This window comes from Oryx dammah, unplaced genomic scaffold, assembly GCF_014754425.2.
Source record: "Oryx dammah isolate SB20612 unplaced genomic scaffold, SCBI_Odam_1.1 HiC_scaffold_10, whole genome shotgun sequence".
NCBI classification, from domain to species: Eukaryota; Metazoa; Chordata; class Mammalia; order Artiodactyla; family Bovidae; genus Oryx; species Oryx dammah.
The window spans coordinates 66,597,827-66,622,657 of record NW_024070194.1 but is presented as its reverse complement, the minus strand read 5'-3'; the positions used below and the strand labels follow the sequence as shown (position 1 = coordinate 66,622,657).

The 24,831-nt window shown below is 42.3% G+C and overlaps 1 protein-coding gene across 4 annotated transcripts in view; it reads left to right on the top strand.

The window, feature by feature from the left end:
* Window positions 1-24,831, top strand: part of DHTKD1 (dehydrogenase E1 and transketolase domain containing 1) — a 37,077-nt gene extending 12,246 nt beyond the window's left edge. For 2 of the 4 annotated variants that reach the window (XM_040248479.1, XM_040248481.1), the window contains exons 6-17: window positions 5,439-5,610; window positions 6,800-6,998; window positions 8,624-8,936; window positions 10,123-10,207; window positions 10,689-10,828; window positions 11,669-11,819; window positions 13,723-13,829; window positions 15,746-15,910; window positions 19,306-19,388; window positions 20,060-20,229; window positions 22,056-22,141; window positions 23,223-24,831. In XM_040248479.1, coding sequence (XP_040104413.1) covers window positions 5,439-5,610; window positions 6,800-6,998; window positions 8,624-8,936; window positions 10,123-10,207; window positions 10,689-10,828; window positions 11,669-11,819; window positions 13,723-13,829; window positions 15,746-15,910; window positions 19,306-19,388; window positions 20,060-20,229; window positions 22,056-22,141; window positions 23,223-23,327 — 1,776 coding nt within the window. In that variant the 3' untranslated portion in view covers window positions 23,328-24,831. Of the gene's footprint in view, window positions 1-5,438; window positions 5,611-6,799; window positions 6,999-8,623; window positions 8,937-10,122; window positions 10,208-10,688; window positions 10,829-11,668; window positions 11,820-13,722; window positions 13,830-15,745; window positions 15,911-19,305; window positions 19,458-20,059; window positions 20,230-22,055; window positions 22,142-23,222 lie in introns of all 4 variants that reach the window. The other 2 variants (XR_005722506.1, XM_040248480.1) reach the window with 2 other exon arrangements.

Here is a 24,831-nt window from a genome sequence, read left to right as displayed (position 1 = left end):
AGGTCTTCACTGTATTTTTCCTTTCTTGAGTTATGAAGTAAGTAAGGGAGTATGGACTGACATAGCTGCTACTACTAAGAGGGCGAATGTCATTACTTCTATGAAACTGTGACCCTCATGGAAACCACACACTATCTGTCTATCTAACAAGGCTGCAAGAGTCTGGATTTATTTTGCTTGCTTGTTTGCTTGCTTTAAAATGAAAGTCTTTGGCATTAAGGCGAACAAGACAATTGATTAGTGTATTACTTCCTCTGCCCCCCACCTTTGGTAACTCAACAGGTATATTTTAGAGGTGTAGATTGTGGGTCACGTCTTTCTTCTACAAGTATTTATTTAATGTGAAACCTTTAATGCCTAGAGGATAGTTAATCCTGGATATCAGTAACTGGGTCTTTACACCCAGTGAAAACAGTTAAATCTACAAGGCAGTAGAATATTTGTATACATGTACAAATAATGGGGGGCTTCCCAGATGGCACTAGTGGTAAAGAATCTGACTGTCAGTGCAGGAGACATGACAGATGCAGGTTTGATCTCTGAGTCAGGAAGATGTCCTAGGGGAAGGCATGGCAGCCCACTCCAGTATTCATGCCTGGAGAATCCCATGGACAGAGGAGCCTGGGTGGCTATGGTCCATAAGGTTGCAAAGAGTCAGACACAGCTGAATCCATTAAGCATGCACAAATAACTACATTATCTTATTGTTAATTTTCCATGGGCCAGAAACTTGTAGTAAATAAATTGTCAGGTAAGCACATTTGACTTTGATTATGATATAGTATTTCTAAATAGAAATCTTCACATTGTTAGCCATACATTCTCTTCACCTTTCACTTGAATTCATGAGACTCTAAAATAGTTCAGTTATTCACATTTTCCCAGTACATTAAGCTGATGTTAAGAGTGATTTCTGAAGTAAGAGGTGAAAGTGGCATGTTCTTTAAACTGATGAGAAACTGCCCTCTTCTCTCTACTTTGTGTTCCCAAAACATTTTACCCTGCTGTGTCTGCCTGTGTCTTGCCTCATTCAAGTTCAACATTCTAATTTATTGTGGAGGCCTGAAATCTGGAGTCTGTAAAATCATTCTGGGTGAGACTGTAGATGCTACTGTTGCTGTCTGTCATTCGTCTTAGTCCTGGACCTGGTGGGACTGTGTTGTCATTTGTTACCGGCTGTGTATTTGATTGAGTGGTTTCTGCTGCCTCCAGAATTCCTTGGGGCTTATGGACCTGACTCCTCAAAGCTTTATGAGCAACAGTGAAGTTTTGGGAGCTTCCCTTGTAGCTCAGTTGGTAAAGAATCTGCCTGCAATGCAGGAGACCTGGGTTCAATTCCTGGGTTGGGAAGATCCACTGGAGAAGGAAATGGTAACCCACTCTAGTATTCTTGCCTGGAGAATCCCATGGACGGAGGAGCCTGGCAGGCTACAGTCCATGGGGTCACAAGAGTCAGACACGACTTAGTGACTAAACCACCACCACCATGGAGTCTTTTCTCTTTTGATTTAAGAAAGGAAATAAAATTAGCGGGTGACACATGGCTTTAGCACCAAGAACCCTAAGACTGTGATAAAACAATTCGAGTTGTGAACAGACGTTATGTTCTTAGCAGTGCCTCTTCTGTGAGTCACTCATCTCTCTTCCTTGCTTTATGGGTCTCCTTTTACGTCATTCACATCATTACCACACAGAAGTCCCATCAGCCAGGAGGCCAAAGAGTGAGGAGTTTTCAGATGCCTGGAACCCCGTGACCCTGTGTGGGCCAGCGTGTGGCTGAGGGCTGGACCTGACAGTGTAGTCCGGTGAGAAATGGCAAGGGTTCTGGAACCATGAAAAGCTGAGTTCAGATCCTGGCTTTTCAGCCTTCAGCTTGCCCTTCAGGCTTCACAGGTGGCGCTGGTGGTAAAGAACCCGCCTGCCAATGCAGGAGACATAAGAGACTTGGGTCGGGAAGATCCCTTGGAGGAGGGCTTGGCAATCCACTTCAGGATTCTTGCCTGGAGAATCCCGTGGACGGCGGAGCCTGGTGGGCAAGCTCCATAGGGTCGCAAAGAGTTGGACACGACTGAAGTGATTTAGACTTCCCTGGTGGCTCAGATGGTTAAGCGTCTACAGGTTGGCTTCCTTGCTTGATTCTGTCCCATCGGTTCCCCGGATCTCAAGAGGTCAATGGAAGTGTGTTACATTTCCAGAGTGTTCTGAGGGTTAAATGAGAACTCAGTAAGTTCCTTAACCCAGGGGATGGGTTTGCCAGGGTGAGGAAATTAGTAAAAAAAATGGAGGCATCAGAGAAGGTCCAGTCCTAGCCTTGTGAAATGCATACTCTTTCTGAACCTTGATTTTCTCACCTGTAAAAGGAACAGTAGAAATTCCTTTCCCTGGTCCCCCACACATGGTAGATGAATGGCTTAATAAAGATAATGTTTACAGTGTTGAGGAGGTAATGTAAGGGTTTGTTGTTACTGTTCTTGGATACTCCAAAATGTCATTCATCTCTGTAGACCCCTATCTACAGGGAGGTGTGGGCTGGAGAGTTCACCAAGGAAAGCAGGGATTCCTTTATTAACCAAAATGTTCTACTTGTATATACAAATTACTCTTCTAAGGATATTTTCACTCTCATTAAAAAAATTACCAAGGATTCTTTCTTCATTCATATTTAAGTCTTTTATTTCTGCTATTAATTAGGGCCACAGTGGTTACCATATCAGATTAATTACAATGGACTGGTTCAAAATTGGGAAAGGAGTATATCAAGGTTGTATATTGCCACCCTGCATATTTAACTTATATGCAGAGTACATCTTGTGTAATGCCAGGCTGGATAACTTACAAGCTGGAATCAAGATTGCCGGGAGAAATATCAACAACCTCAGGTATGCAGATGATAACCACTTTAATGGCAGAAAGTGAAGAAGATCTAAAATGCCTCTTGATGAAGGAGAGCGAAAAATCTGGCTTAAAACTCAACATTAAAAAAACAAAGATCATGGCATCTGGTCCTATCACTTCATGGCAAATAGATGCGGAAACAGTGGAAACAGTGTCATATTTCATATTCTTGGGCTCCAGAATTAATGTGGACACTGACTGCGGTCACGAAATTAAAAGACTTTTTGCTCCTTGGAAGAAAAACTACGACAAACCTAGACAGCATATTAAAAAGCAGAGACATCACTTTGCCGACAAAGTTCTGTATAGTCAAAGCTATGGTTTTTCCAGTAGTCATGTATGGATGTCAGAGTTGGACCATAAAGAAGGCTGAACACGGAAGAATTGATGTTTTTGAGCTGTGGTGCTGAAAAAGACTCTTGAGAGTCCCTTGGACTCCAAGGCGATCAAACCAGTCATTTCTAAAGGAAATCAACCCTGAATATTCTTTGGAAGGACTGGTGCTGAAGCTGAAATTCCAATACTTCAGCCACGTGATGTGAGGAGCTGACTCATTGGAAAAGACCCTGATGCTGGGAAAGATTGAGGGCAAGAGGAGAAGGGGATGACAGAGAATGAGACAGTTGGATGGCATCACCGACTCAATGGACATGAGTTTGAGCAAACTCAAGGAGATAATGAAGGACAGGGGGTCCTTTGCAGTCCATGGGGTCGCAAAGAGCTGGACACGACTTAGTGACTGAACAAATTAATTTATTAACTTTTTTTGCCACACCAAGAGGCTTTTGGGATCTTAGCTTCTCCATCTAAGGGATTGAACCCAGGCCTCGGTAATGAAAGCGCTGAGTCCTAACCACTGGACCGCAGGTAATTCCCCGTATCAGGTCTTTTTACCCTTTTTTTTCAGATCATGTTATTCTTTAGTTGAGCATTTTGGCTGTTTTTTTTTAAAATCAAAACTCCCTTTATTATTTTTTTTAATTATCAAAGATTATAATTTTACAGTATTGAGAAATATAGAACAAAATATAATTATTGGAGGATAATTGCTCTACAATATTGTATTGACCTCTGCCACTCATCAACACAAATCAGCAACAGGTGCCCCATCTCCCACACCTCTAGGTTGTCAGAGAACACTGTGTTGAGCTCCCTGTTTTATACAGTAAATTCTCACTTGCTATCTCTTTTACATATGGTAATGTATATGTTTCCATGCTATTCTCTCCAATTATCCCTTATTTTTTTACTTAATAACTTTTTAATTAAAATACATTTATTAGATAACATCACATAAAATTTATGTGTACAACATACACCTTATTGATATAATAGCCTTCTATATAGCATGAAGTCAGTGGCACTCATACTTTCCCCTAAGATCTACAATTCCCCCATTATTTGCTTTTCAATTTTTCAAAAAAAAATTGACTCCCCTTTCTATCACTTTCCATTTCCCAGTTTTTTAAAATTTATTTATTGAAGTGTAGTTGATTTACAGTATTATGTTAATTTCTGCCATATAGCAAAGAGAGTTATTTATACGTGTATATATATATTCTTTTAAAAATTCTTTTCCATTCTGGTTTATTACAGGATGTTGGATATAGTTCCCTGTGCTCTGCAGTAGGACCTTGTCAGGTCTTGTGCTATCATGATCTAGTAGATTTCGAAAGTTCTGGAAGAAGAGCACATTTCAGAGATTCTCTTATAGTAGTATTTTGCCCTTTCCTCACAGCCTCCTTTCGTGTATGATATGCTCCTCGTCCCCCACCCGCCATGTTTGCTGTCAGTCATTCTCTTTTATGTTCACAGTGGTGGCCAGCACCCCCAGCGGGGAAGAGGTGATGTGAGCGACACCCTCTCATTTGGGGGGGAATCTGACTGGGGAAGAGCGAGGGTTCGAAGTTATTTTGTTCCTTGTGTCTTGCAGGCCACTTTCATGATGGCTTTCCTAGAGCTGATTCTCCTGCGTCTCCCATCACCCTACCTTCTCTGGTGCTGCTGTGCACGCTATCATGTTGGTGGGGATGCAAGAGGCCATGGGTACAGTTGATGATGTAGGGTGGAAGGAACAGGTCAGCTGGTCATAGCTGCAAGAGGAAAAGGGCTGATTTAGCATCATTGAGAGCTGCTTTGGGAAGTTCTATGATGAGCAGATTTTTAGGAGGGGAGGGAGCAGCTTTTTATAAACAGAGATACAGGGAAGGGCTTCCCTGGTGGCTCGGTGGTAAAGGATCTGCCTGCCAGTGCAGGAGACATAGCAGATGCAGGTTCAATCCCTGGGTCAGGAAGATCCCCTGGAGGAGGAAATGGCAACCTACTCCAGTATTCTTGCCTGGGAAATCCCATGGACAGAAGAGCCTGGTGGGCTACAGTCCACGGGGTTGCAAAGAGTCAGTCAAAACTGAGCATGCGTGTGGCATGTGGCAACCAGGGAGCGCTGAGAGCATGGTTGTTTTTGTTGCTCATACTATTAGGTTATTAAACCTAAATGTCTCCACCCCTTACGTTCATTTTCTTATCTCTCCCCCATGATCTAGGTTCATGGTGATGCTTCTTTCTGTGGTCAAGGAATTGTTCCTGAAACATTTACGCTCTCTAATCTCCCGCATTTCAGAATTGGTGGGAGTGTCCATTTGATTGTCAATAACCAGCTGGGTTACACCACTCCTGCAGAAAGAGGAAGGTCTTCCTTATACTGTAGTGACATCGGTATGTAACCCAGGGAAGAGCTGATGTTGTTGAGTCAAATAAGGAATTCCTAGAGAAACTTACATTATAGTTCAATCAGAACAGGGAACCTCACTGCTGGTCCCATTTTAATTTTTGGATCAGATATGATCAGTGGTCTCCAACAGTGTTGTTAATACTCCTTTCAAAGTCCAAGTGTGATCTTTTAATCCCAGGAAATAAGACAAGAGTAGAACCTAGAGGGTCCCATCTCAAACTGCTGATGTATCCAGTTGAATGATCTGGTATAATCCAGAGATCAACAAAGTTAGTACAACTGGAGTAATTGTCTTTAGATATTCAGAGTACCCAAGACCACAGTCAAAAAGGATGTGTTCAACCAGTAAATCTGGCCAAAGGGTCTAGTTGGAAATCAGATGTGAAGAAACAAAGGCATCCTTTTTTAACCTGTAGAAATTGACAATATTAAAAGAAACACAGGGCTTCTTATTATTCATTCCCTATTTCATAGAATTGAGAGAACTGTCAGATGGTGAGAACTGTACTGTTTTTATATCCAGAGCCTGGCCTGGTTGCCATTTGGGACTATCTATGTGAATTTTTTGTTATTAGTTAGAGATTTTGAAAATTCATTCTCAACCAACTCTTTGAAGAAATCCTTTTTTTTCCCCTTAGGCTACATCTTTTAAAGGCCTTTTTATCTCAGGAGGAAAGATAATAGTCATAATGATAATAACACACACACATCCGTTATTAGGTACCAGGCTGTTAAGCACTTTATATGCATTAACTCACTGATCCTTTAGGACACCACTGGGAAATAGGAGCATTATTCCAGTGTCCCAGATTAGGAGACTGGAATTCATGTCTTCACCAGGATCATACAGACACAAATACTGGGTCTGAAACTCTCTCTTGTCAGCTGGCCTTCAAAGTGCAGGTTCTTTTTTTTTTTTGGTGGTGGGTGGGGAGGTGTTGCACTGTGTGACTTGCAGGATCTCAGTTCCCTGACCAGGCTGAAACCTGGGCTTGGCAGTGAAAGCCCGGAATCCTAACCACTAGGCTTCCAAGGAAATCCCAAAGTGCGGGTTCTTAACACCCAAGCCAAACTACCCCTACAATGTGGGCTATCTCCCCAGGCAGGCAACAGGATTTGGGGGTAGGTTCTTGGGGTGACTGGCTGGCTTCATTTCTGTCTTCTCTGCCTCAGGGAAGCTGGTGGGCTGCGCCATCATCCACGTCAATGGAGACAGCCCAGAGGAAGTGGTGCGGGCCGCGCAACTGGCGTTCGAATACCAGCGCCAGTTCCGAAAAGACGTGATTGTTGACTTGTTGTGCTACAGGCAGTGGGGCCACAATGAGCTGGACGAGCCCTTCTTCACCAACCCGGGCATGTACCAGATCATCAGGTACGAGGCTGAACCATCATGTGCCCTCTCCTCTACAGTGCTCACATTAGTATTTGTATTAGACTCACTTCAGGAAGGTGACCAGCTTTCCCAGTGTGCCTGGGACATGACAGTCTCAGTGCTCAAACTGGGACAGCCTTGGGCACACTGGGATGATCACCCTGCGGTCACAGGAAAGCTCCCCATGTTTTTCTAACTCTACATGTCTCCTCAGTGAAGAGACAAAGGGAATCTTAACAGCCTCACTTAGCAGGTGGGAGGACTGAACAGCCAGCTCTTGAGATTTCCTTTTTAGATGCTAGAAAGTAAAATAGATCCCTCTTTCCTGCTTAATTTCCTCATAGACATAAATTAAAGCAGAGCCTTTCTGGTCATAGGTAGCAGACTGCTCTTGGAGGAACAAATCTGGGTTCTCCATTGAGCTTTCTTTTTTTTTTTTAAGCCACCCAATTTTCTTTTTTCCCTTTTTTCTTTTCTTTTGGCTGCACTGGTCTTTCTTGCAACCCACAGGCTTTTCTTGTTGCAGCACAAGGGCTCTCTAGTTTCTCCGTGGCATGTTGAATCTTAGTTCCTAGACCAGGGATCGAACCCATGTCCCCTGCATTGGAAGGCGGATTCTCAACCACTGAACCACTGAGGAAGTCCCTCCATTTAGCTTTGAACTTAGCACCCAAATGATATGACGCAAGACCCCATTTTTAAGAATATGTTCTATCTACCTTTCACTTTTTTTAAGGATTACGGTGGTCAATGTGACCAGACTGTCATGTAAAATATTATGGGAATGCAGAGCAGCAGCATGGTTATTTCTATTTTTGTAAAATCCAGATGCAGAATAGTTACAGGCTTCTTCAAACAACCTGAAACAGGTGTTGGCAAATTTGGTTCAAACTTTTTAAAGTAAAAGAATGCAGAATAAGTAGATAATGTAGGTCAGCCTCATAAATAACTGTCCAGAATTAACAATTGGTAAAAAACAAACAAAGAAAAAACTCCTCTACTCATTATTTCTGCCTGACTGTAGACAGAAGCTTATAAAGATAAACTTGTTTTCTCTAGATTGCCTGGAACAGGTGGTTACACACCATTACCTTTAAAAAGCAAAGTTATTGGTGTGAAAGTCACATGACATAAAATAGACCCTTTTTTTTTGGCTGCTTGGCATGGCATATGGGATCTTAGTTCCCTAACACCCCCTGCAGTCGAAGTGTGGAGTCTTGGTCACTGGACTGACTCGGAATTCCTTAAATGGACCATTTTTTTTCAACCTTTTTATTTTATATAGGCATATAGCCAGTTAATGTTAGTTTCATGTGCACAGAAAAGGACTCAGCCATACATATATATGTATCCATTCTTCCCCAAACTCCCATCCCATCCAGGCTGCCACATAACATTGAGCAGAATTCCATGCGCTATACAGTAAGTTAAGATGGACCATTTTAAAGTGAACGATTCAGTGTGAATTGTATTAATACAAGCACCTCCTCTGTTTAGTCCCAAAACATCTCCTGCATACGTTTTTATAGCAATGACATTTCAGAATACCTTTGATAATAACTGTGTCTGTCTCTTTTTGATTTTTACAAACATAATTGATTTTTGTTTCCCTCCTCCTTGGACAGAGCCCGGAAGAGCATCCCCGATACGTATGCAGAGTACCTTATGGCCAACGGACTCACAACCCAGGAGGAGGTGTCAGAAATCAAAGCCTCCTACTATGTGAAGTTAAATGGCCATTTGACTAATGTGGCCCACTACAGGCCCCCTGCCACGAGCCTGCAGGCCCACTGGCAAGGCTTGGTTCAGCCGGAAGCTTGTATTACCTCCTGGAACACAGGTGTGCCCCTTGACCTCCTGCGGTTTATTGGCAAGAAGTCCGTGGAGGTGCCTGAGGAGCTCCAGATGCACAGTCACCTTCTGAAGATGCATGTGCAGGTAGGGAGCCCAGACACTCCCAGGCATTGTTTGTCCATCTCTCACAGCCAAGAAATTGGCACTGGTCTGGTCCTGTTGGTTGGCTAATGCACTTGGCAGATATTTAATGTGAGTCATTAGCTTCTACAAACTGATCCTAGCTGAGTTTTGGTACAGACTGTCAATTAACTCAGATTTTGTCTACCTCTAACTTCTATTTTTCCTCCACTTATTTGTTCATTCATTCATAATGTCTAGGGACTTCCCTGGTGGTCCAATGTGCCAAAGTCTAATTTGCCTTCCAATGCAGGGGGCTAGGGGTTCCCTCTCTGGTCAGAGAGCTAAGGTCCCACAAATCTCACTGCCAAAAAACCAGAATATAAACAACAGAAGCAATATTATAACAAATTCAATAAAGACTTAAAAAATTGTCCACATTAAAAAAAAATTTAAAAATCCAAACATGTCTTATACATCATATGCACAGTTACTGCATGCCCATTATTAAAAACACAGCCACACAGGAATGCCTGTTTTGGTTTTTCTGAGCTGTGAGCAGAAGACACTTTCATCTTGGGTAGGCAGGGGGATGGCTTAAATAAAATGAATAAAAATCAATACACATAGTCCCCCAAAGCAACATTTGGATCCTTAAACATACTGAGGTTTTACCTATCGTTTTGTGTTAAGCATAAATTGACATACACTGCTCTAGTTTGCCTGCAACTTAGTGGTTTCCTGGAACATGGAACTTCCAGCTCTAAAACTGGGAAAGCAAGGAAATATAGGCCTTCATCTTTCTTGAACTTGGATGAAGGCATAATGAACTCTGGATTATTTTTAAAACACTAGCTTGGTTTGTAAGTTTCTATTATAGGTATAGAGACCATGAAAACAATCTGTGTACTCACCATCCGACTAAAAGAGTAGAATACTACTTACACCATACACCCCAACTCTCCCCACTCTGCCAACTTCCTGCTACTTCCTCTCATCCATCCGCCAGGTTAACCACTCACCTGAGTGCCTGTTTGTTTTGCCTGCTTTCAAACGTCATATACTTGCTGTCATTAACCTTCTGCGCTTCCTGTTGTATTTAATACTACGTTTTGGAGACTTAGCCATTGTTGCATTACACTTTTTGAACTCAGTGTGAAAAAGGATGTGAGCTCTTAAAAGCTTCTTTTCCCCTCCCCTTCAATTTTAGTCTCGAGTGGAGAAAGTGATGGATGGAACAAAGTTAGACTGGGCCACGGCAGAAGCTCTTGCGTTAGGCTCATTGCTTGCTGAAGGTATGACTTTTCTGTATAGCTGCACAATGGATAGGGGATGCATTATATGACATCTCTTATTTGTGATGCCTGCAGTTTTGAGTTACAACTACCTTGTCTCGTTTTTATTGACTAGAGAGGTTCTCGGATGTGGTGACTCTTCTTACCTGAATACACTGTTTAATCTTAGAATCTAAGTCACGTTGATAACCTTTATCAGCAAATAGACTATGGAAACACAGGATTCAGGGCTGACTGTACTGGAAAGATATTTTCCCTAGTAATTGTAGGCCAAATGATGACTCTTCATTCTTAAACAATTCACTTTGACTACAGAGTTTTGAATATAGGACAGGTACATTTTAAGAAGAATAATCTATTATCTTAAGGGTGATTCTCAGGATGAGCTGGTGTATAAGAATTCAGGGTCATCAGGCCTAATTATCACTTAGGTTATTCATGGGAATCTGGATTTTTCTTTTCCCCTTCTTGCTTGCTTAAGGTTTTAATGTCCGTCTGAGTGGTCAAGATGTGGGCCGTGGAACTTTTAGCCAGAGGCACGCAATGGTTGTTTGCCAGAAGACAGATGACACTTATATCCCCCTGAACCATATGGACCCTAATCAAAAGGGGTTTCTAGAGGTAGGACATTTCATTATCTAGTGTAACACCCAGCTGGCAATGATTGTAGCTACAGACTTCTTAGTGATAAATGTTGATAACATCTGAACTTTGGGTTCAGTACTTTTTGAAATAAGGGGATGCTGAATAGATAGACAGTGCAGGTCGATCCACTTGGAATGGAAGTAACAGACTAGCAAGTAGACTAGAGCTGTTTCACTCTGGCTACTTATTTGTATTCAGGTAAATGTCAAATGGATGTTCATTTTGTCAATCCAAAATTGACATTATAACCTACTTGTTGCTGAATTCATCCAAATAAATCAAAGATGTGGATAATAGGCCAACATTTCTTGACAACTTAAAAAAAAAAACTACTTCCATAAGCTTATTTTATTCCCTAGGACTTAGCAGGCTTGATGAATTTATCTATTGCCATGTATTTCCAGTCATTGAGTTAGATTCATTAGAGTCAAGAGCAGAGCCTGGGTCTTTTCATTTTTGTTTCTCTAACAACTAGCGTGGTACCTGGCACATGAAGTTTGTTGAATTATCCTTTAAGGTACAGTTAGCGGCATATCATCTTTTTTCCCTACTCTAGCGATTTGTCTGAGAGCGTGGGGTTTACTGATACTCAATATTTTTTAAAAATACACTTGTCAAAAGCAAGATTCCAGGAAATTACTTAAAGGACATGTAACTCATATTTTCTTTAAATTAGTCTAAAATCCCCACCTTGATCAGTTATCTAGACTGGTGATCTAGATGCTGAAACGTCTAGTATTTCCCCCACCCAATCAATGTCTTTTATTGATTTGTGATTTGATATATGGTATCAGTTAACTTTGAATATTGCGCTAGGTCAGCAACAGCCCCCTGTCGGAAGAGGCTGTCCTGGGATTTGAGTATGGGATGAGCATTGAAAGCCCTAACCTGCTGCCCCTCTGGGAGGCTCAGTTTGGCGATTTCTTCAATGGCGCCCAGATCATCTTTGACACGTTCATCTCTGGAGGTTGGTGTCTGGTGGACGAATCACACCAGCTGCGTGGGGACAAGCGTACGGAAGGGGCCCATAGCTGTGGCCACAGCATCCCTTGCCCCACTAGCTGAGGGCCTGTCCTGTCATCCACTGGGGCAGAGCAGCTGTCAGTTCAACATGACGTTGGGAAGAGCATGTAAGCCTCTGCGAGCAGAAAGGCTGTGTCTCCTGGGGAGCATACTTGGCTCTAGGGAGTGGTGCCTATACTTGCCCCACTCCTAAGAGGTCTGATTTTCGGGTCTGCTTTTGGTGTGTGTTGAGTAACTACAGCATGAATAACAAGCAGGCAGTGGTGACACAGTGAGGACTTGTGGTTAGAATGAATGTGTGTGTGTCAGTTGCTCATTCATGTCTGGCTCTTGTGACCCCATGGACCCCCCCACCAGGCTCCTCTGTCCATGGGATTCTCCAGGCAAGAAAACTGGAGTGGGTTGCCATTCCCTTCTCCAGGAGATCTTCTTAACCCAGGGATTGAATCTGGGTCTCCTGCATTGCAGGTGGACTCTTTACTATCTGAGCCATCAGGGAAGCCTGATTAGAATGAATGACAGTCTTGAAAAGCTGCTCCCCACAGCCCAGGGTCACACAAGTATCTCAGAGTTGGAAGTTGTGCATCTTACTAGGTTTAATCATCACTTACAAAAGCAGTGCCTACTCACTGTAGAAATTCTAAGTATATAAAGTACAAGTCTGAGTCTCCCCCGAGACCCTCCTCCGATTTTCTGGGGGGAACCACTTATGGATTTTGTGCGCACACCTCAGACCCTTCTCATGGTTACTTCTCTGTAACTTTGTGGTCCTGACGAAGAAAGGAGGCTTGAGGAGACTGGACTTGCCGTGTTCAGAGACTCTTCTAAACAGTTCGCTTCTCTTGTTTTGGATCTCAGATTCTAGGGCTCAGTAGTTGTGACACATGGGCTTAGTTGCCCTGAGGCATGTGAAATCTTCCTGGACCAGGCATTGAACCCTTGTCCTCTGCATTGGAAGGGGGATTGTTAACCACTGGACTATAGAAAAAGTCACTACGTTTTTTTTTTTTTACCTGGCAACCTGCATCGAGCAAGTCCATTCATATCATTTTTCAAATGGCATTTGCTCACTTCTTGTCTCTGTGTCACATTTTGGTACTTCTTGCAATATTTTAAGCTTTTGCATTATTATTATATCTGGGGTGGTGATTTGTGATCAGTGATCTTTGATGTCACTATTGTGAAAAGGCTGATTGCTGAAGGCTCAGATGATGGTTAGCAGTTTTAGGCAAGAAAGTTTCTTTTAATTAAGGTATGTGCATGGTTTTTCAGTCACAGTGCTCTTGCACATTTGCTAGACTGTGGTATAGTATAAACACAAATTTTACACACAATGGGAAACTAAACAATTCATGTGGCTCACTTTATTGGAGTCCTGGACTGGGACCTGCAATATCTTGGAGGTTTGTCTGTATTTTCCTCCTAAAGAGAAAGCATGTGCAATGAAAATGGTTTTGAGGGGGTCCAGCGGCAATGGCACCCCACTCCAGTACTCTTGGCTGGAGAATCCCATGGACGGAGGAGCCTGGTAGGCTATAGTCCACGGCGTCGCTGAGTCGGGCACAACTGAGCAACTTCACTTTCACTTTTCACTTTTCACTTTCATGCATCGGAGAAGGAAACGGCAACCCACTCCAGTATTCTTGCCTGGAGAATCCTGGGGACAGAGGAGCCTGGTTGGGCTGCCGTCTATGGGGTTGCACAGAGTCAGACACGACTGACGTGATTTAGCAGCAGTGGCAGTGGCAGCGGCGGCGGCGGCAAACTAACAGGTGTCTTCCTGCCCAGTCACCTAGGGTGGTCTGGCACCTGCATTGCAGGTTCTCACGCCCACCGCTGCTTTACAGGTGAGGCCAAGTGGCTCCTCCAGAGCGGCATCGTGGTCCTCCTTCCCCACGGGTACGACGGGGCTGGACCGGAGCACTCATCTTGTCGAATAGAGCGTTTCTTGCAGGTATGTCCACTGCCTTCTAGATTCCAAGGAAAGTTTTCCCTGCTTCCTAGGTGCTCTAGGAAATAGAACTGCCTCCTGCAGACAGTCCTGAATGTGAACCTTGGACTGGAAGACATCGTAGTATTTTAATGAAATAGATCTAATGCAATGTCAGTCAATATTTCTTGGAAATACAATGCTTCAGGCATGTTAGTATCATGGTTTCATGGCAGTGAAAGTTCTTCTTATGTGGCAAATATCAGTAGTTTCTGAGTCAAGCTGATCATTGGAATCATCTAAGGAGCCTTTTATAAACAGAGATACAGGGACCAAGGGCTTTGCAGGTGGCTCATTGGTGAAGAATCTTCCTGCCAATGCAGGAGTCATAAGAGATGAAGCTTCTGTCCCTAAGCTGGGAAGATCCTCTGGAAGAGGAAATGGCAGCCCACTCCAGTATTCTTGCTTGGAGAATCCCATGGACAGAGCTGCCTGGTGGGCTTCAGCCCATTGGGTTGCAAAGAGCCAGATGTGACTGAGGGACTAAGCACACTTGCAGGCACTAGGACCAAGCTGAGATCCAAGGAGTGATAGTATTTTCATAAAACGATTCATGACCATTAAAAATGTGAAGTAACAACCCAGAGATTACCATTATCTTTTGGTAAGAATCATTACCAATGCCACTTAGTGCATATTACTTCCTAATATTTTATTATAAAAAATTTCAAGCCTAAAGAAAAGGTGGAAAAATTTTACAGAGCATATTAACATGCCCACTTGCTACATTCTGCCATTAATATCTTATTTTAATGTTTTATCGTGTATCTATTCATCTGTCATTCCTCTATCTATCTGTAAATCCATGTAATTTTTGCATGTATTTGAAAGTAAACGAAGACGTCAGTACACATCACCCTAAGTATGTGCATATCAGCAATTATCTTAGCATGCATGCAGATAAAATATAGATAAAGGTGATAGATTACTAGACAGGTAGATAAAACAGTAGATAGATAAATGCATATAACTGTTTGGTTGGTAAAGACATAAATAATTTCATAAAAATTAGATTGCAGAAATAAATTACAAGTAAATTAAAAGAATTGAATGTGAAATACAAAACTGTAATTTTTCAAAGAAGTTTAGGAAACGAGTATGCAAAAGATACAATTTGGGAGTCATCAGTTTTGTTGTTGTTTTGGGGCATGCAGCCCGGCTTGTAGGATCTTAGTTCCCCGACCAGGGATCAAACCCAGGTCCTAGCCGTGAAAGCACCGAGTACTAACTGAAAACCTGCCAGGGAATTCCTCTCCACTGCTTCTTGACTGCGGTTAGAAGACACGCCTCCACTTTCTGTCCCAGGAGTCTTCTGAGAGTTCATTCCTCTTCCTCAGCGTTTCAACCTTGTTAGCTGTTTTTATTCTTGTCTGTAAAAAAACTATCCTTGCATTTATTTCATCAGGTGAGTGAGATTCAGACAGTTCATCCTTCTAACATGTTCACCCCACAGGCATCAAAGTCTGTATTTTTCAAAAAGTCCCTTCCAGATGCTTCTTTTTTAAATTTTAATTATTTCTGGCCATGCCACACAGCTTGTGGGGTATTAGTTCCCCAACCAGGGATTGAACCTGTGCCCTAAACAGTGAAAGTCCTGACCACTGGACCATCAGGGAATTCCCCCTCTTCAGATGCTTGTTGCAGTCCACCGTGTTTGGAAAGAACCACGTTAGAACACAGACTCGGCAGACGGGAGCCATCAGGCCTCTCCTGGTGAATTTTTCACAGGTCATACATTTACCTTCTGGTCTCCTTCTGTGAGGAAGAGACACATCTCCTCTCCATCTTGTGGAGATTCCCAGTTCCCCTTAGCATAGCATGCCCTTAGGATGGAGTGAGCTGACTCGACTGTCGGCTCCTTCCTCTCACTTCCCTCCCAGATGTGTGACAGCACAGAGGAGGGTGTGGATGGGGACACTGTGAACATGTGCGTGGCTCACCCCACCACGCCCGCCCAGTACTTCCACCTGCTCCGGAGACAGATGATGCGGAACTTCAGGAAGCCCCTCATCCTTGCTTCTCCGAAGACACTGCTCAGACTTCCCGTAAGTAGAAAAAGCTGAGGGCTGGTTTGTCAGTCTTTCTCCTCTGGCCATATTTTCCCCTGCATTTCCCTCTCTTTTGTACGTCTGGTTACAGTTCTAAATAATAGAAATATCTTTGTAGTTTTAGTTGGCCATGCTGCTGTGTCTCTCTTTTTTTAACCTTTCAAGAATAACTAGAAATCCAGGTCGCTTGCAGTTTCATTGTTGTGAAGGACAGGCATAGCAGATATTATCACCCTGGAATCCCAGCCTGAGCAGAAATAATCTCTTAGAAAACATTTCAAAGTCCAAATGGTGTCAGCACTGCTATGTTTATAGTCGCAAGTTGGGAATTTAAAGTACTTTGATGAAAACAAGTGGTTTTATTCATTGACTTTGTGTATGTGTGTGTGTTTGTGTGTGTAGCAGAGTTTTATTAAAGTGAAAAGGGACAGAGAAAGGTTCTGACATAGACATCAGAAGGGGGATGGAGAGTGCCCCCTTACTGACTTTTATTTAGACTTTTTTTGGTGAAATGATTTATTACAGGTAGACTCCCTTTTGAACATTGTAACAATATAGCTTATCTACTTCCTGGCTTCACAAGGGTACATTTTCTCTTGATTTATTCTAAGTGTTAAGCACAAAGGGGTTTTTAAATCACACAAATATGCTAGTTTTCAAGCGGCAGAATTCAAGATAATAAGTACTTTTAAGCATGTACTTATGCCATCTGCTATCATTTTTTTCAGGTTTGTATGAGAGTCTGAATTAGAATTAAATGTTCATGTTTATTGCGATGCCACCGGTGAGGTGGACTTCGTCGCTCAGGACTTGGCTGTATGAGACTGTTGTGTGCTTCTCACCAAGGTCAGAGAGTGTGTGTTTGGAAGTGACGGGTGTTGAGAGAAGCTACCAGGGATTTGGCTTCACGGTTGTCATTTTTGGCGGTTTCCAGCATTTGGAGGGGAGTGAGGTGACCCTGGCTCTTACTGTTGGTTGTGGGCACAGGAGCTCTCCCGGAGTGAGCACCTGCTTACGTGTGGTGCTCCAGACACCTCATCTGTCCCAGCCCAGCCTCGGGGGTCAGTAATGAGGGAACGCGTCTCAGCTTCTTACACCAATGGCAGCAGGTCATTTGTTTGGTCTACTTGTTCTCTCTATGAACAACTCTGTGTGTTTTGAGGTGGCTTAAGGAACATCACGGAACATTTGAGACAAGTGAATGCAATCCCTTTCTTTCTTCCATTTTTTGCTTGTTTTTTGGCCATTACATGTGGCATGCAGGATCTTAGTTTTCTGACCAGGCACTGAAACTGAGCCCCCTGCTCTGGGATCACGTGGTCTTAACTACCGGACCGCCAGGGAAGTCCCTTTATTCAGTCTTTCTGATGGGGCTCTCTTGACACTGATATTTTGAAATATCAATATGAAAGGGGCCAAGTCAAAAGGTAAAGTTACTATAGTTTATTTCTAAGAATCATACATCTGGGATTCTTGAACCCAACTTTCATTGTATCCCTAAGGTTGTCATCTGCTCCCTCCATCATACCTAAAAGGAGACTAATGATATTAAATGTATATATATATATATATATGTATGTATATATGTTACTAGGTATTGAGTGAACAGTTAAAAGTTTTACTGAGAATTTCTTTTGCTGTTTGAAATTGAGAATAAGAGTTCATTTTCTGGCCCTAATGCTCCAGCCCTCTCCCCAAGTCTAATATACAATTTATTAAACAAATAAATGAAGCCTTCCTTGGGGAGCTTAAAAAATACCAACAGGTATTCTATAGATTTTCAAATGGTTATTAAGTCATCAAATGTCTTCATTAGACACGTAAGTCCTTTTGTTAGTGGAAAGTCAGCAGTACCAGTACTGAATTCTGATTTCTTCCTGAAAATTGATACAGTGATCTAGCAGAATATACACAGCCAACCCTCACCATGGATGGCCTACTCAGAGGTGACTTGCCATGTGGCAGACATGACTCAGAGGTATACCTGTCAAGTGGTACCAAAACCCCACCCCATTTTGGTACCTGACTCTGAACTCCAGCTCCTTTTGATTTCTGCTATAGGAAGTGGGGACTGACGAAGGACTCTGGTTCAGAAAGGAGAAAGACCGCCTCCTGCTATGTAGCCAGAGTGTCCCCTTTAGGGTTTCCCAGGTGATGCTAGTGGTAAAGACCCACTTGCCAAGGATGGAGACTTAAGAGACTTGGGTTCAGTCCCTGGGTCAGGAAGATCCCCTGGAGGAGGGCATGGCAACCCACTCCACTGTTCTTGCCTGCAGAATCCCATGGACAGAGGAGCCTAGTGGGCTACAGTCCATAGGGTCACAGAGTTGGACACTACTGAGGCACTTAGCAATAGCTAATATTATGTTTTTAGATTATATCACAATATTCCAGCATTTATATGGCTGTCCTCAATGACCTTGACTAAATGTCATATACTCAGCTGGGACTAGACTATAAGGAAACCAACTTAGATGACAACAGAAAAGCTCAAATCCTTCACCTTGGGCTTCATCAGTTTTCTACTTTAAGTTCTTTACAAGTATTTATTTTGGGGCTGTACCACAAAATATTTATTTTGGGATCTTGGTTCCCTGGCCAGGGATTGAAACTCAGGCCCTTGGCACTGAAAGTGCTGAGTCCTAACCACAGGACCGCCAGGCAATTCCCAACAAGTATATATTTAAATTGAGCTCAGTAATAAAATTTCTTCTCACAATATTCTTATATTGTTCTGATTGATGGTTATGTTTATAAATTATCATCAAAATCCTAAAGACAGAAATAATTGCACTACCTTAGCTATGCTGGCTTACAATACAAATTCTATATAATGTTGCTTCTGATTCCCACAGATTAAGGCAGATTTTTAATTGATAATCCAGTTGAGTCATCAAACAGAAATTCTAATTGTTAAAATTTTATCATGGCACCAGACAAAAGGTAATAGTCTGTAACCTCAGAGAAACAATTTTACCCTGAAGTATGCAGAACAGATACTTCTGAGAAAGATACTATGTTTATCAGTATATATGTTTACTTATAGTGAGAGAATTTTGACACTAGCCTGGAAACTCCCAAGAATGGAGGAGCCTGGTAGGCTGCAGTCCATGGGGTCGCACAGAGTTGGACACAACTGAGCGACTTCACTTTTACTTTTCACTTTCATCCATTGGAGAAGAAAATGGCAACCCACTCCAGTGTTCTTGCCTGGAGAATCCCAGGGATGGCAGAGCCTGGTGGGCTGCCATCTTTGGGGTCGCACAGAGTCGGACACGACTGAAGCGACTTAGCAGCAGCAGCAATCCTTTGAAAGATCCCTTGTAAGTAAAAACATCTTTAGCTCCTGTCCATTGGTTGATAGATTTGTGTCTTTTTCTCCCCTTCCTTAGGCAGCTGTATCAACTCTTCAGGAAATGGCACCAGGAACAACATTCCAACCTGTCATTGGAGATTCATCTGTGGATCCAAAAAAGTAATCTGAAGTGGAGCTCTATTTTCATACTCTGCAGTAGATTTGTGAAGAGTGGGAGAACTCGTTCATGTTAAGTGAACCAAGTGACCCTAATCTCTGTTCTGAAACGTATAAGTCCTTTAAGTCTATGGTGTAGGAGTTAGATTATGCACAGAAGAGTGAATTTTGGAGTGCTGCTGCTGCTGCTGCTAAGTCACTTCAGTCATGTCTGACTCTGTGCAACCCCACAGACAGCAGCCAATTAGGCTCCCCTGTCCCTGGGATTCTCCAGGCAAGAACACTGGAGTGGGTGTTATTAAAAAAGGTTTCCCGCTGCATACCATGACTGAACCCCACTACAGCGCCCCCACTGCTTCAGAGGCAAAGCATTTCAGTCTCTGTGGTCCCTCCTTCCTTCTGCTACAATTCTTACGTTTTTTAAAAAAATTAACTAATTATTAAAAAAATTTTATTTTGGCTTCTCAGGTCTTAGTTGCAGCACACGGGATCTTTAGTTGCGGTAGGCGAACTCTTAGTTGCAACGTGTGAGACCTAGTTCCCTGGCCAGGGGTGCAACCTGGTCCCCTGCCTGGGGAGCATGGAGTCTCAGCACTGGACCACCAGGGCAATCCCTACAATTCTTATTTTAAGATATTTCTCCCCCACCCAATTGTCCCTTTCCTGCCCAACAGGGTTAAGAGTCTGGTGTTCTGCTGTGGCAAACATTTCTATGCCCTGATGAAGCAAAGAGAATCTTTGGAGGCCAGGAAGCATGACTTTGCCATCATCCGAATAGAAGAACTCTGTCCTTTCCCACTGGATTCGCTGCAGCAAGAGATGAGCAAATACAAACACGTTAGAGGTAAAATAAGATATCTGAAATGTATTTGGAATATCTCAAATGAAAAGCTGGTACAGGGGAAGTGAGAGTTACTAGAAAGTTGACTCTCATGGAATCTGGAGATGTGAGAATAGTTCAGCTAAAGCCACTGTCTCCTTGTCTTTTCTGGTGTCCCTTTCAGTCTCCCTCCCTCTCATATATGACATCTAATTTCTTGAGTTTGGAGGAATGTGATACTATCAATGCTACCCTGTCATTTATGATAAATCCAGTATGATTGTAAAATATAAGCCTTTTCAGCAAGTGGGGCTGGAATAATTGGATATCTATATGCACCTAACACAGAAATTAACTCAAAGTAGATCACAAACCTAAATGTAAAGCTGTAAAATTTCTAGAAGAAAATGGATGAAAATTTTTGTGACCTTGGGTTAGGCAAAAAGTTCTTAGATATAATACCAGAAGAATGTTCCAGAAAAGAAAAACTGGATTTTACCAAAATGAAAAACTTCTGCACTGTGAAAGGCACTGCAAAGAATATAAAAAAGACAAGCTGAAAGCTAGGAGAAAATATTTTTAAATATCACACGTATCTGACAAAGGAATATCCAGAATGTTTAAAGAGCTCTGAAAACTCAACAGTGAGAAAACGTATAATCCAGTTTTTCAAAAGGTGCAAAAGAATTGCAGTGGCATTTTACCAAAGAACCACATGGCAAATAACCATATGAAAGGATCCTCAACATAATCAGTGATAGAGAAATGCAAATCAAGCTAAAGTGAGATATGACTACATACCAATTCAAATGACTAAAATGGAAACAAAACAATATGAAGGACTGATAAGGATGCAGGGAAACTGGTACCCTCAGTCACTGCTGGTGGGGATACCGACTGGTCCAGTCACTCTGGAAAACAGTTTGTCAGTTTCGAATGCAGTTACACACAGAGTTACTGTGCCACCCCGCAGTCCCACTCCTAGGTATTTACCCAAGAGAAAGGGAAAATCCGTGTGTGAATGTTGATAGCAGCTCTATTCATAATTGCCCCCAACTGGAAATGATTCGAACTTCCTTCAACTGGTGAATGAAGATACAATCTCTTTGTGCATCCCTACAATATCTTAATCCTCAGCAATGAAAGAGAGTGAACTATTGCAGTTGGCAAAATCACCAATGGATTTTGCTAATTCATGGAAGCCAGACCCAAAAGGCTGGCTGTGTGATTCCATTTATCTGCTTGATCTGGAAAAGGCAGAACTTTGTGGATAGAGAAAAGATCAGTGGTTGCTAGAGGCTAGGGGTGGGAGGAAGAGTTGAGTATAAGGGACAGAATGAGGGGCTATTTGGGATTGAGAGGATTGTTCTGTATCATTGTGGTGATGGTGATGGATATATGACTATGCATTTCTCAAAAAAAAAAAAAAAAGATAACACTGTGCCATATTAGAAAGGTATGTATTGAGGATATATGTGTGTGTTTGTATGTATGTGCATATGGCTCAGATGGTAAAGCGTCTGCCTGGAATGCGGGAGACCCAGGTTCGATCCCTGGGTCAGGAAGATCCCCTGGAGAAGGAAATGGCAACCCACTCCAGTATTCTTGCCTGGAAAATCCCATGGATGGAGCCTGGTAGGCTACAGTCTATGGGGTCGCACAGAGTCGGACACGACTGAAGTGACTTAGCAGCAGCAGCAGCAGCAGCAGCATATATATATATATAGATTTAGATAGCATGTATGGTATGTGTATGTATGTGCACACATACACATTGTGTGTTTTTTTGTGTGTAGTATGTTGTATATACATTTACTTGCTGTACTGAGATGAAATTTCTTCTTTTATAGATGTTATCTGGAGTCAGGAGGAGCCTCAGAACATGGGTCCTTGGTTTTTTGTTTCTCCAAGGTTTGAGAAGCAACTGGCCTGCAAGGTAAAAGCTCTTCCTTGCTGTGTTTTCTGTGTGTCCCATTTCCTCTGGAGTGCCAACAAATAGGTTTATCCCCTATTATCAGTCCAAAGTTCTATAAAGATAAACTAAAATATAAAATCTAGTTTTAGGCTCCTCTTTCAGACTAAACTTCTGAGTGTTCATCAAGTTGTGTATGTGCACCTACTAGTATTATGTTAAAAAAACAAAACAAAAACACTGATTATACTCAAAAAGGTAGAAGACCTACCTGTTGGCTACCTTTCCCATTAGCCTACTCAGCAGCATTCTTGTCCCAAAGATTAGTAACCAAGCCCCAGGGGAGGAGAGCCATGAGCTGGCTTGTTTTACAATAACACTTATTCCAGGCCCACCAGCAAGGCTGGTAAACATCAAAGGCCAAGTTCTTAGTTATGTTTTAGGAAGATAAACACAAGAGAAGAACAATCATGCTTCTGTTTGTCTTTCTATTCTGCTTTGTTTAGAACTCAAGTCACTTGATATCAGCTTCAGTTCAGTTCAGTTCAGTCGCTCAGTCGTGTCCCATTCTTTGCAACCCCATGAACCGCAGTACGCCAGCCCTTCCTGTCCATCACCAACTCCCAGAGTTTACCCAAACTTATGTCCATTGAGTCGGTGATGCCATCCAACCATCTTATCCTCTGTTGTCCCCTTCTCCTGCCCTCAATCTTTCTCAGCATCAGGATCTTTTCAAATAAGTCAGCTCTTAGCATCAGGTGGCCAAAGTATTGGAGTTTCAGCTTCAACATCAGATATCAGCTTACCAGGCTCCAATCATTTTCACCTGTGAATAGTTCTAAATTAGAAAACCCTACAGCTAAAACCAAGTAACAGTTACCTAAGAACAGGACAAATTCCTGAATGTGTCTCACCTTATCATGCCTGGAATTTAGTTTTCAGTTGTGACACAGATCTCCCTGTAATCTAGTTTATGTCACTCATTACTTTCTAAAAGGGTGATTTATGGTTAAACAGCTTAAGAGAAATACATTCGTGTCCCAGGGCGAGCTAAGCAGAGGTATGATTGATTTCAAATGTCATTTCTTTTCTGTTTCCACAATAGCTCCGTCTTGTGAGCCGACCTGCGTTGCCAGTACCGGCTGTGGGAATCGGCACCGTTCACCTACAGCAGCATGAAGAAATCCTCACCAAGACCTTCACCCCATGACGTCCTTTGAAGAAATACTACTTCCTTGTAAGAAAACTGCCATAAAAAGAAAGGCTTGTCTCCTCCACTCGCTAGGTACCGTGAAAAGATTGTTATTTCCTGGAAGACACTGAGATTGATGAGGGTGGAGGAGAGGTAAATCTAGAATACGTGGCACAGCCAAAGGAACTGTTCTTTGAGACATGAATCCCACGGGTCACTTTCCTCCTTAAATGTACCATAATGTTATATCGTTTTAGATCAGAGTGAGTTGTAGAACTGGGTCCTGATCCAGATGTCTTTAGACTCTCCTCTTTCTAATTAACTGTATGTACCCAGGAAAAGTTCTTGAACAGGAATTTATTGCTTCAAGAATCCCATGGACAGAGGAGCCTGGGGGGCTACAGTCCATAGGGTCACAAAGAGTTGGACACGACTGAAGTGACTTGCAGTTTTCTTTTTTGGGGTTGATCAGGTCACTCTTTATTGAAACACAACACACCTGCCAGGGGAAGTCCAAGGACAGCTCTGGAATAGGGGGAGACCCCAACAGTTCCCTATACATGTACACCCAGGCATGTAGTGTAAGCCAGGGCCCCACTGCTGTGTTTCCTCCAGATTTTCTTAATGCGTGTCACTTTCATAAATCTTCCCTTCTTTATTCAAAGTTCTTGAGTACCTATATTTTAATTTTATGTCATCTCTGGTGCTGCTTTCCAGCCACTGTGAAAAATGTTTTATCAAATACTACAGCAAAACTGTATTATTCCTGATTTGTGTTCTTCAGGATCATGATTTTACCCATTATCCTTAAGTATCGGTCCTATTAAATATAAACCTCTGGTTGTAGGATCCTTAGCACATTATTATTGAATTGTAGCTACAGTGAAATTGATTGGTGGTCTACTTTGCCATAGTATCTTTTTTGTCCCCCTTAATTATTCTTGCCGCAATACCTTAATATTTTTAATTAACTCTGGGCGGTGTCTGATATGGGGATTTCAGCCACTGGTTGATCAGCCTTGTCTCTAAAAGTCCCTGCTGTCATATGATGTTTATCTGTGGCACTTAAGGATCACTTTGATAGTAGGAACTTCCCAGTGTTAGGTGCTTCGGGGACTTCTAGAGATCACCAATCTATTCCTTATTTGGAAATTAGGCTTAGTACTGAAGAGTATAACTAAACATCAGCAGACTTCCTAGCTTTACATGGCTTGGTGCTGCAGAAACTACCATATACCATTCTTGTGCCATAATACTGTTTTCTCAGAAATGGGAGAGTACCGGAGGCCCTGGAATACCCTCTTCACTTTTACTGGCAACTGTCAGTGTCTTTTAGAACCAATGTATAGGTTGTTCTGGCCACAGCAGTAGATTAGTAATTCACATTGTAAATCATAAATCATGTAACTTAGTACCATGAATGTCAACCAATAAAATCACAAGGATCTATTTAATGAGAATGGTTATCAATGTTGTATATTAAACTAGAAAAAAATAAAAGCACAGGGTCATCTTTTTTTCA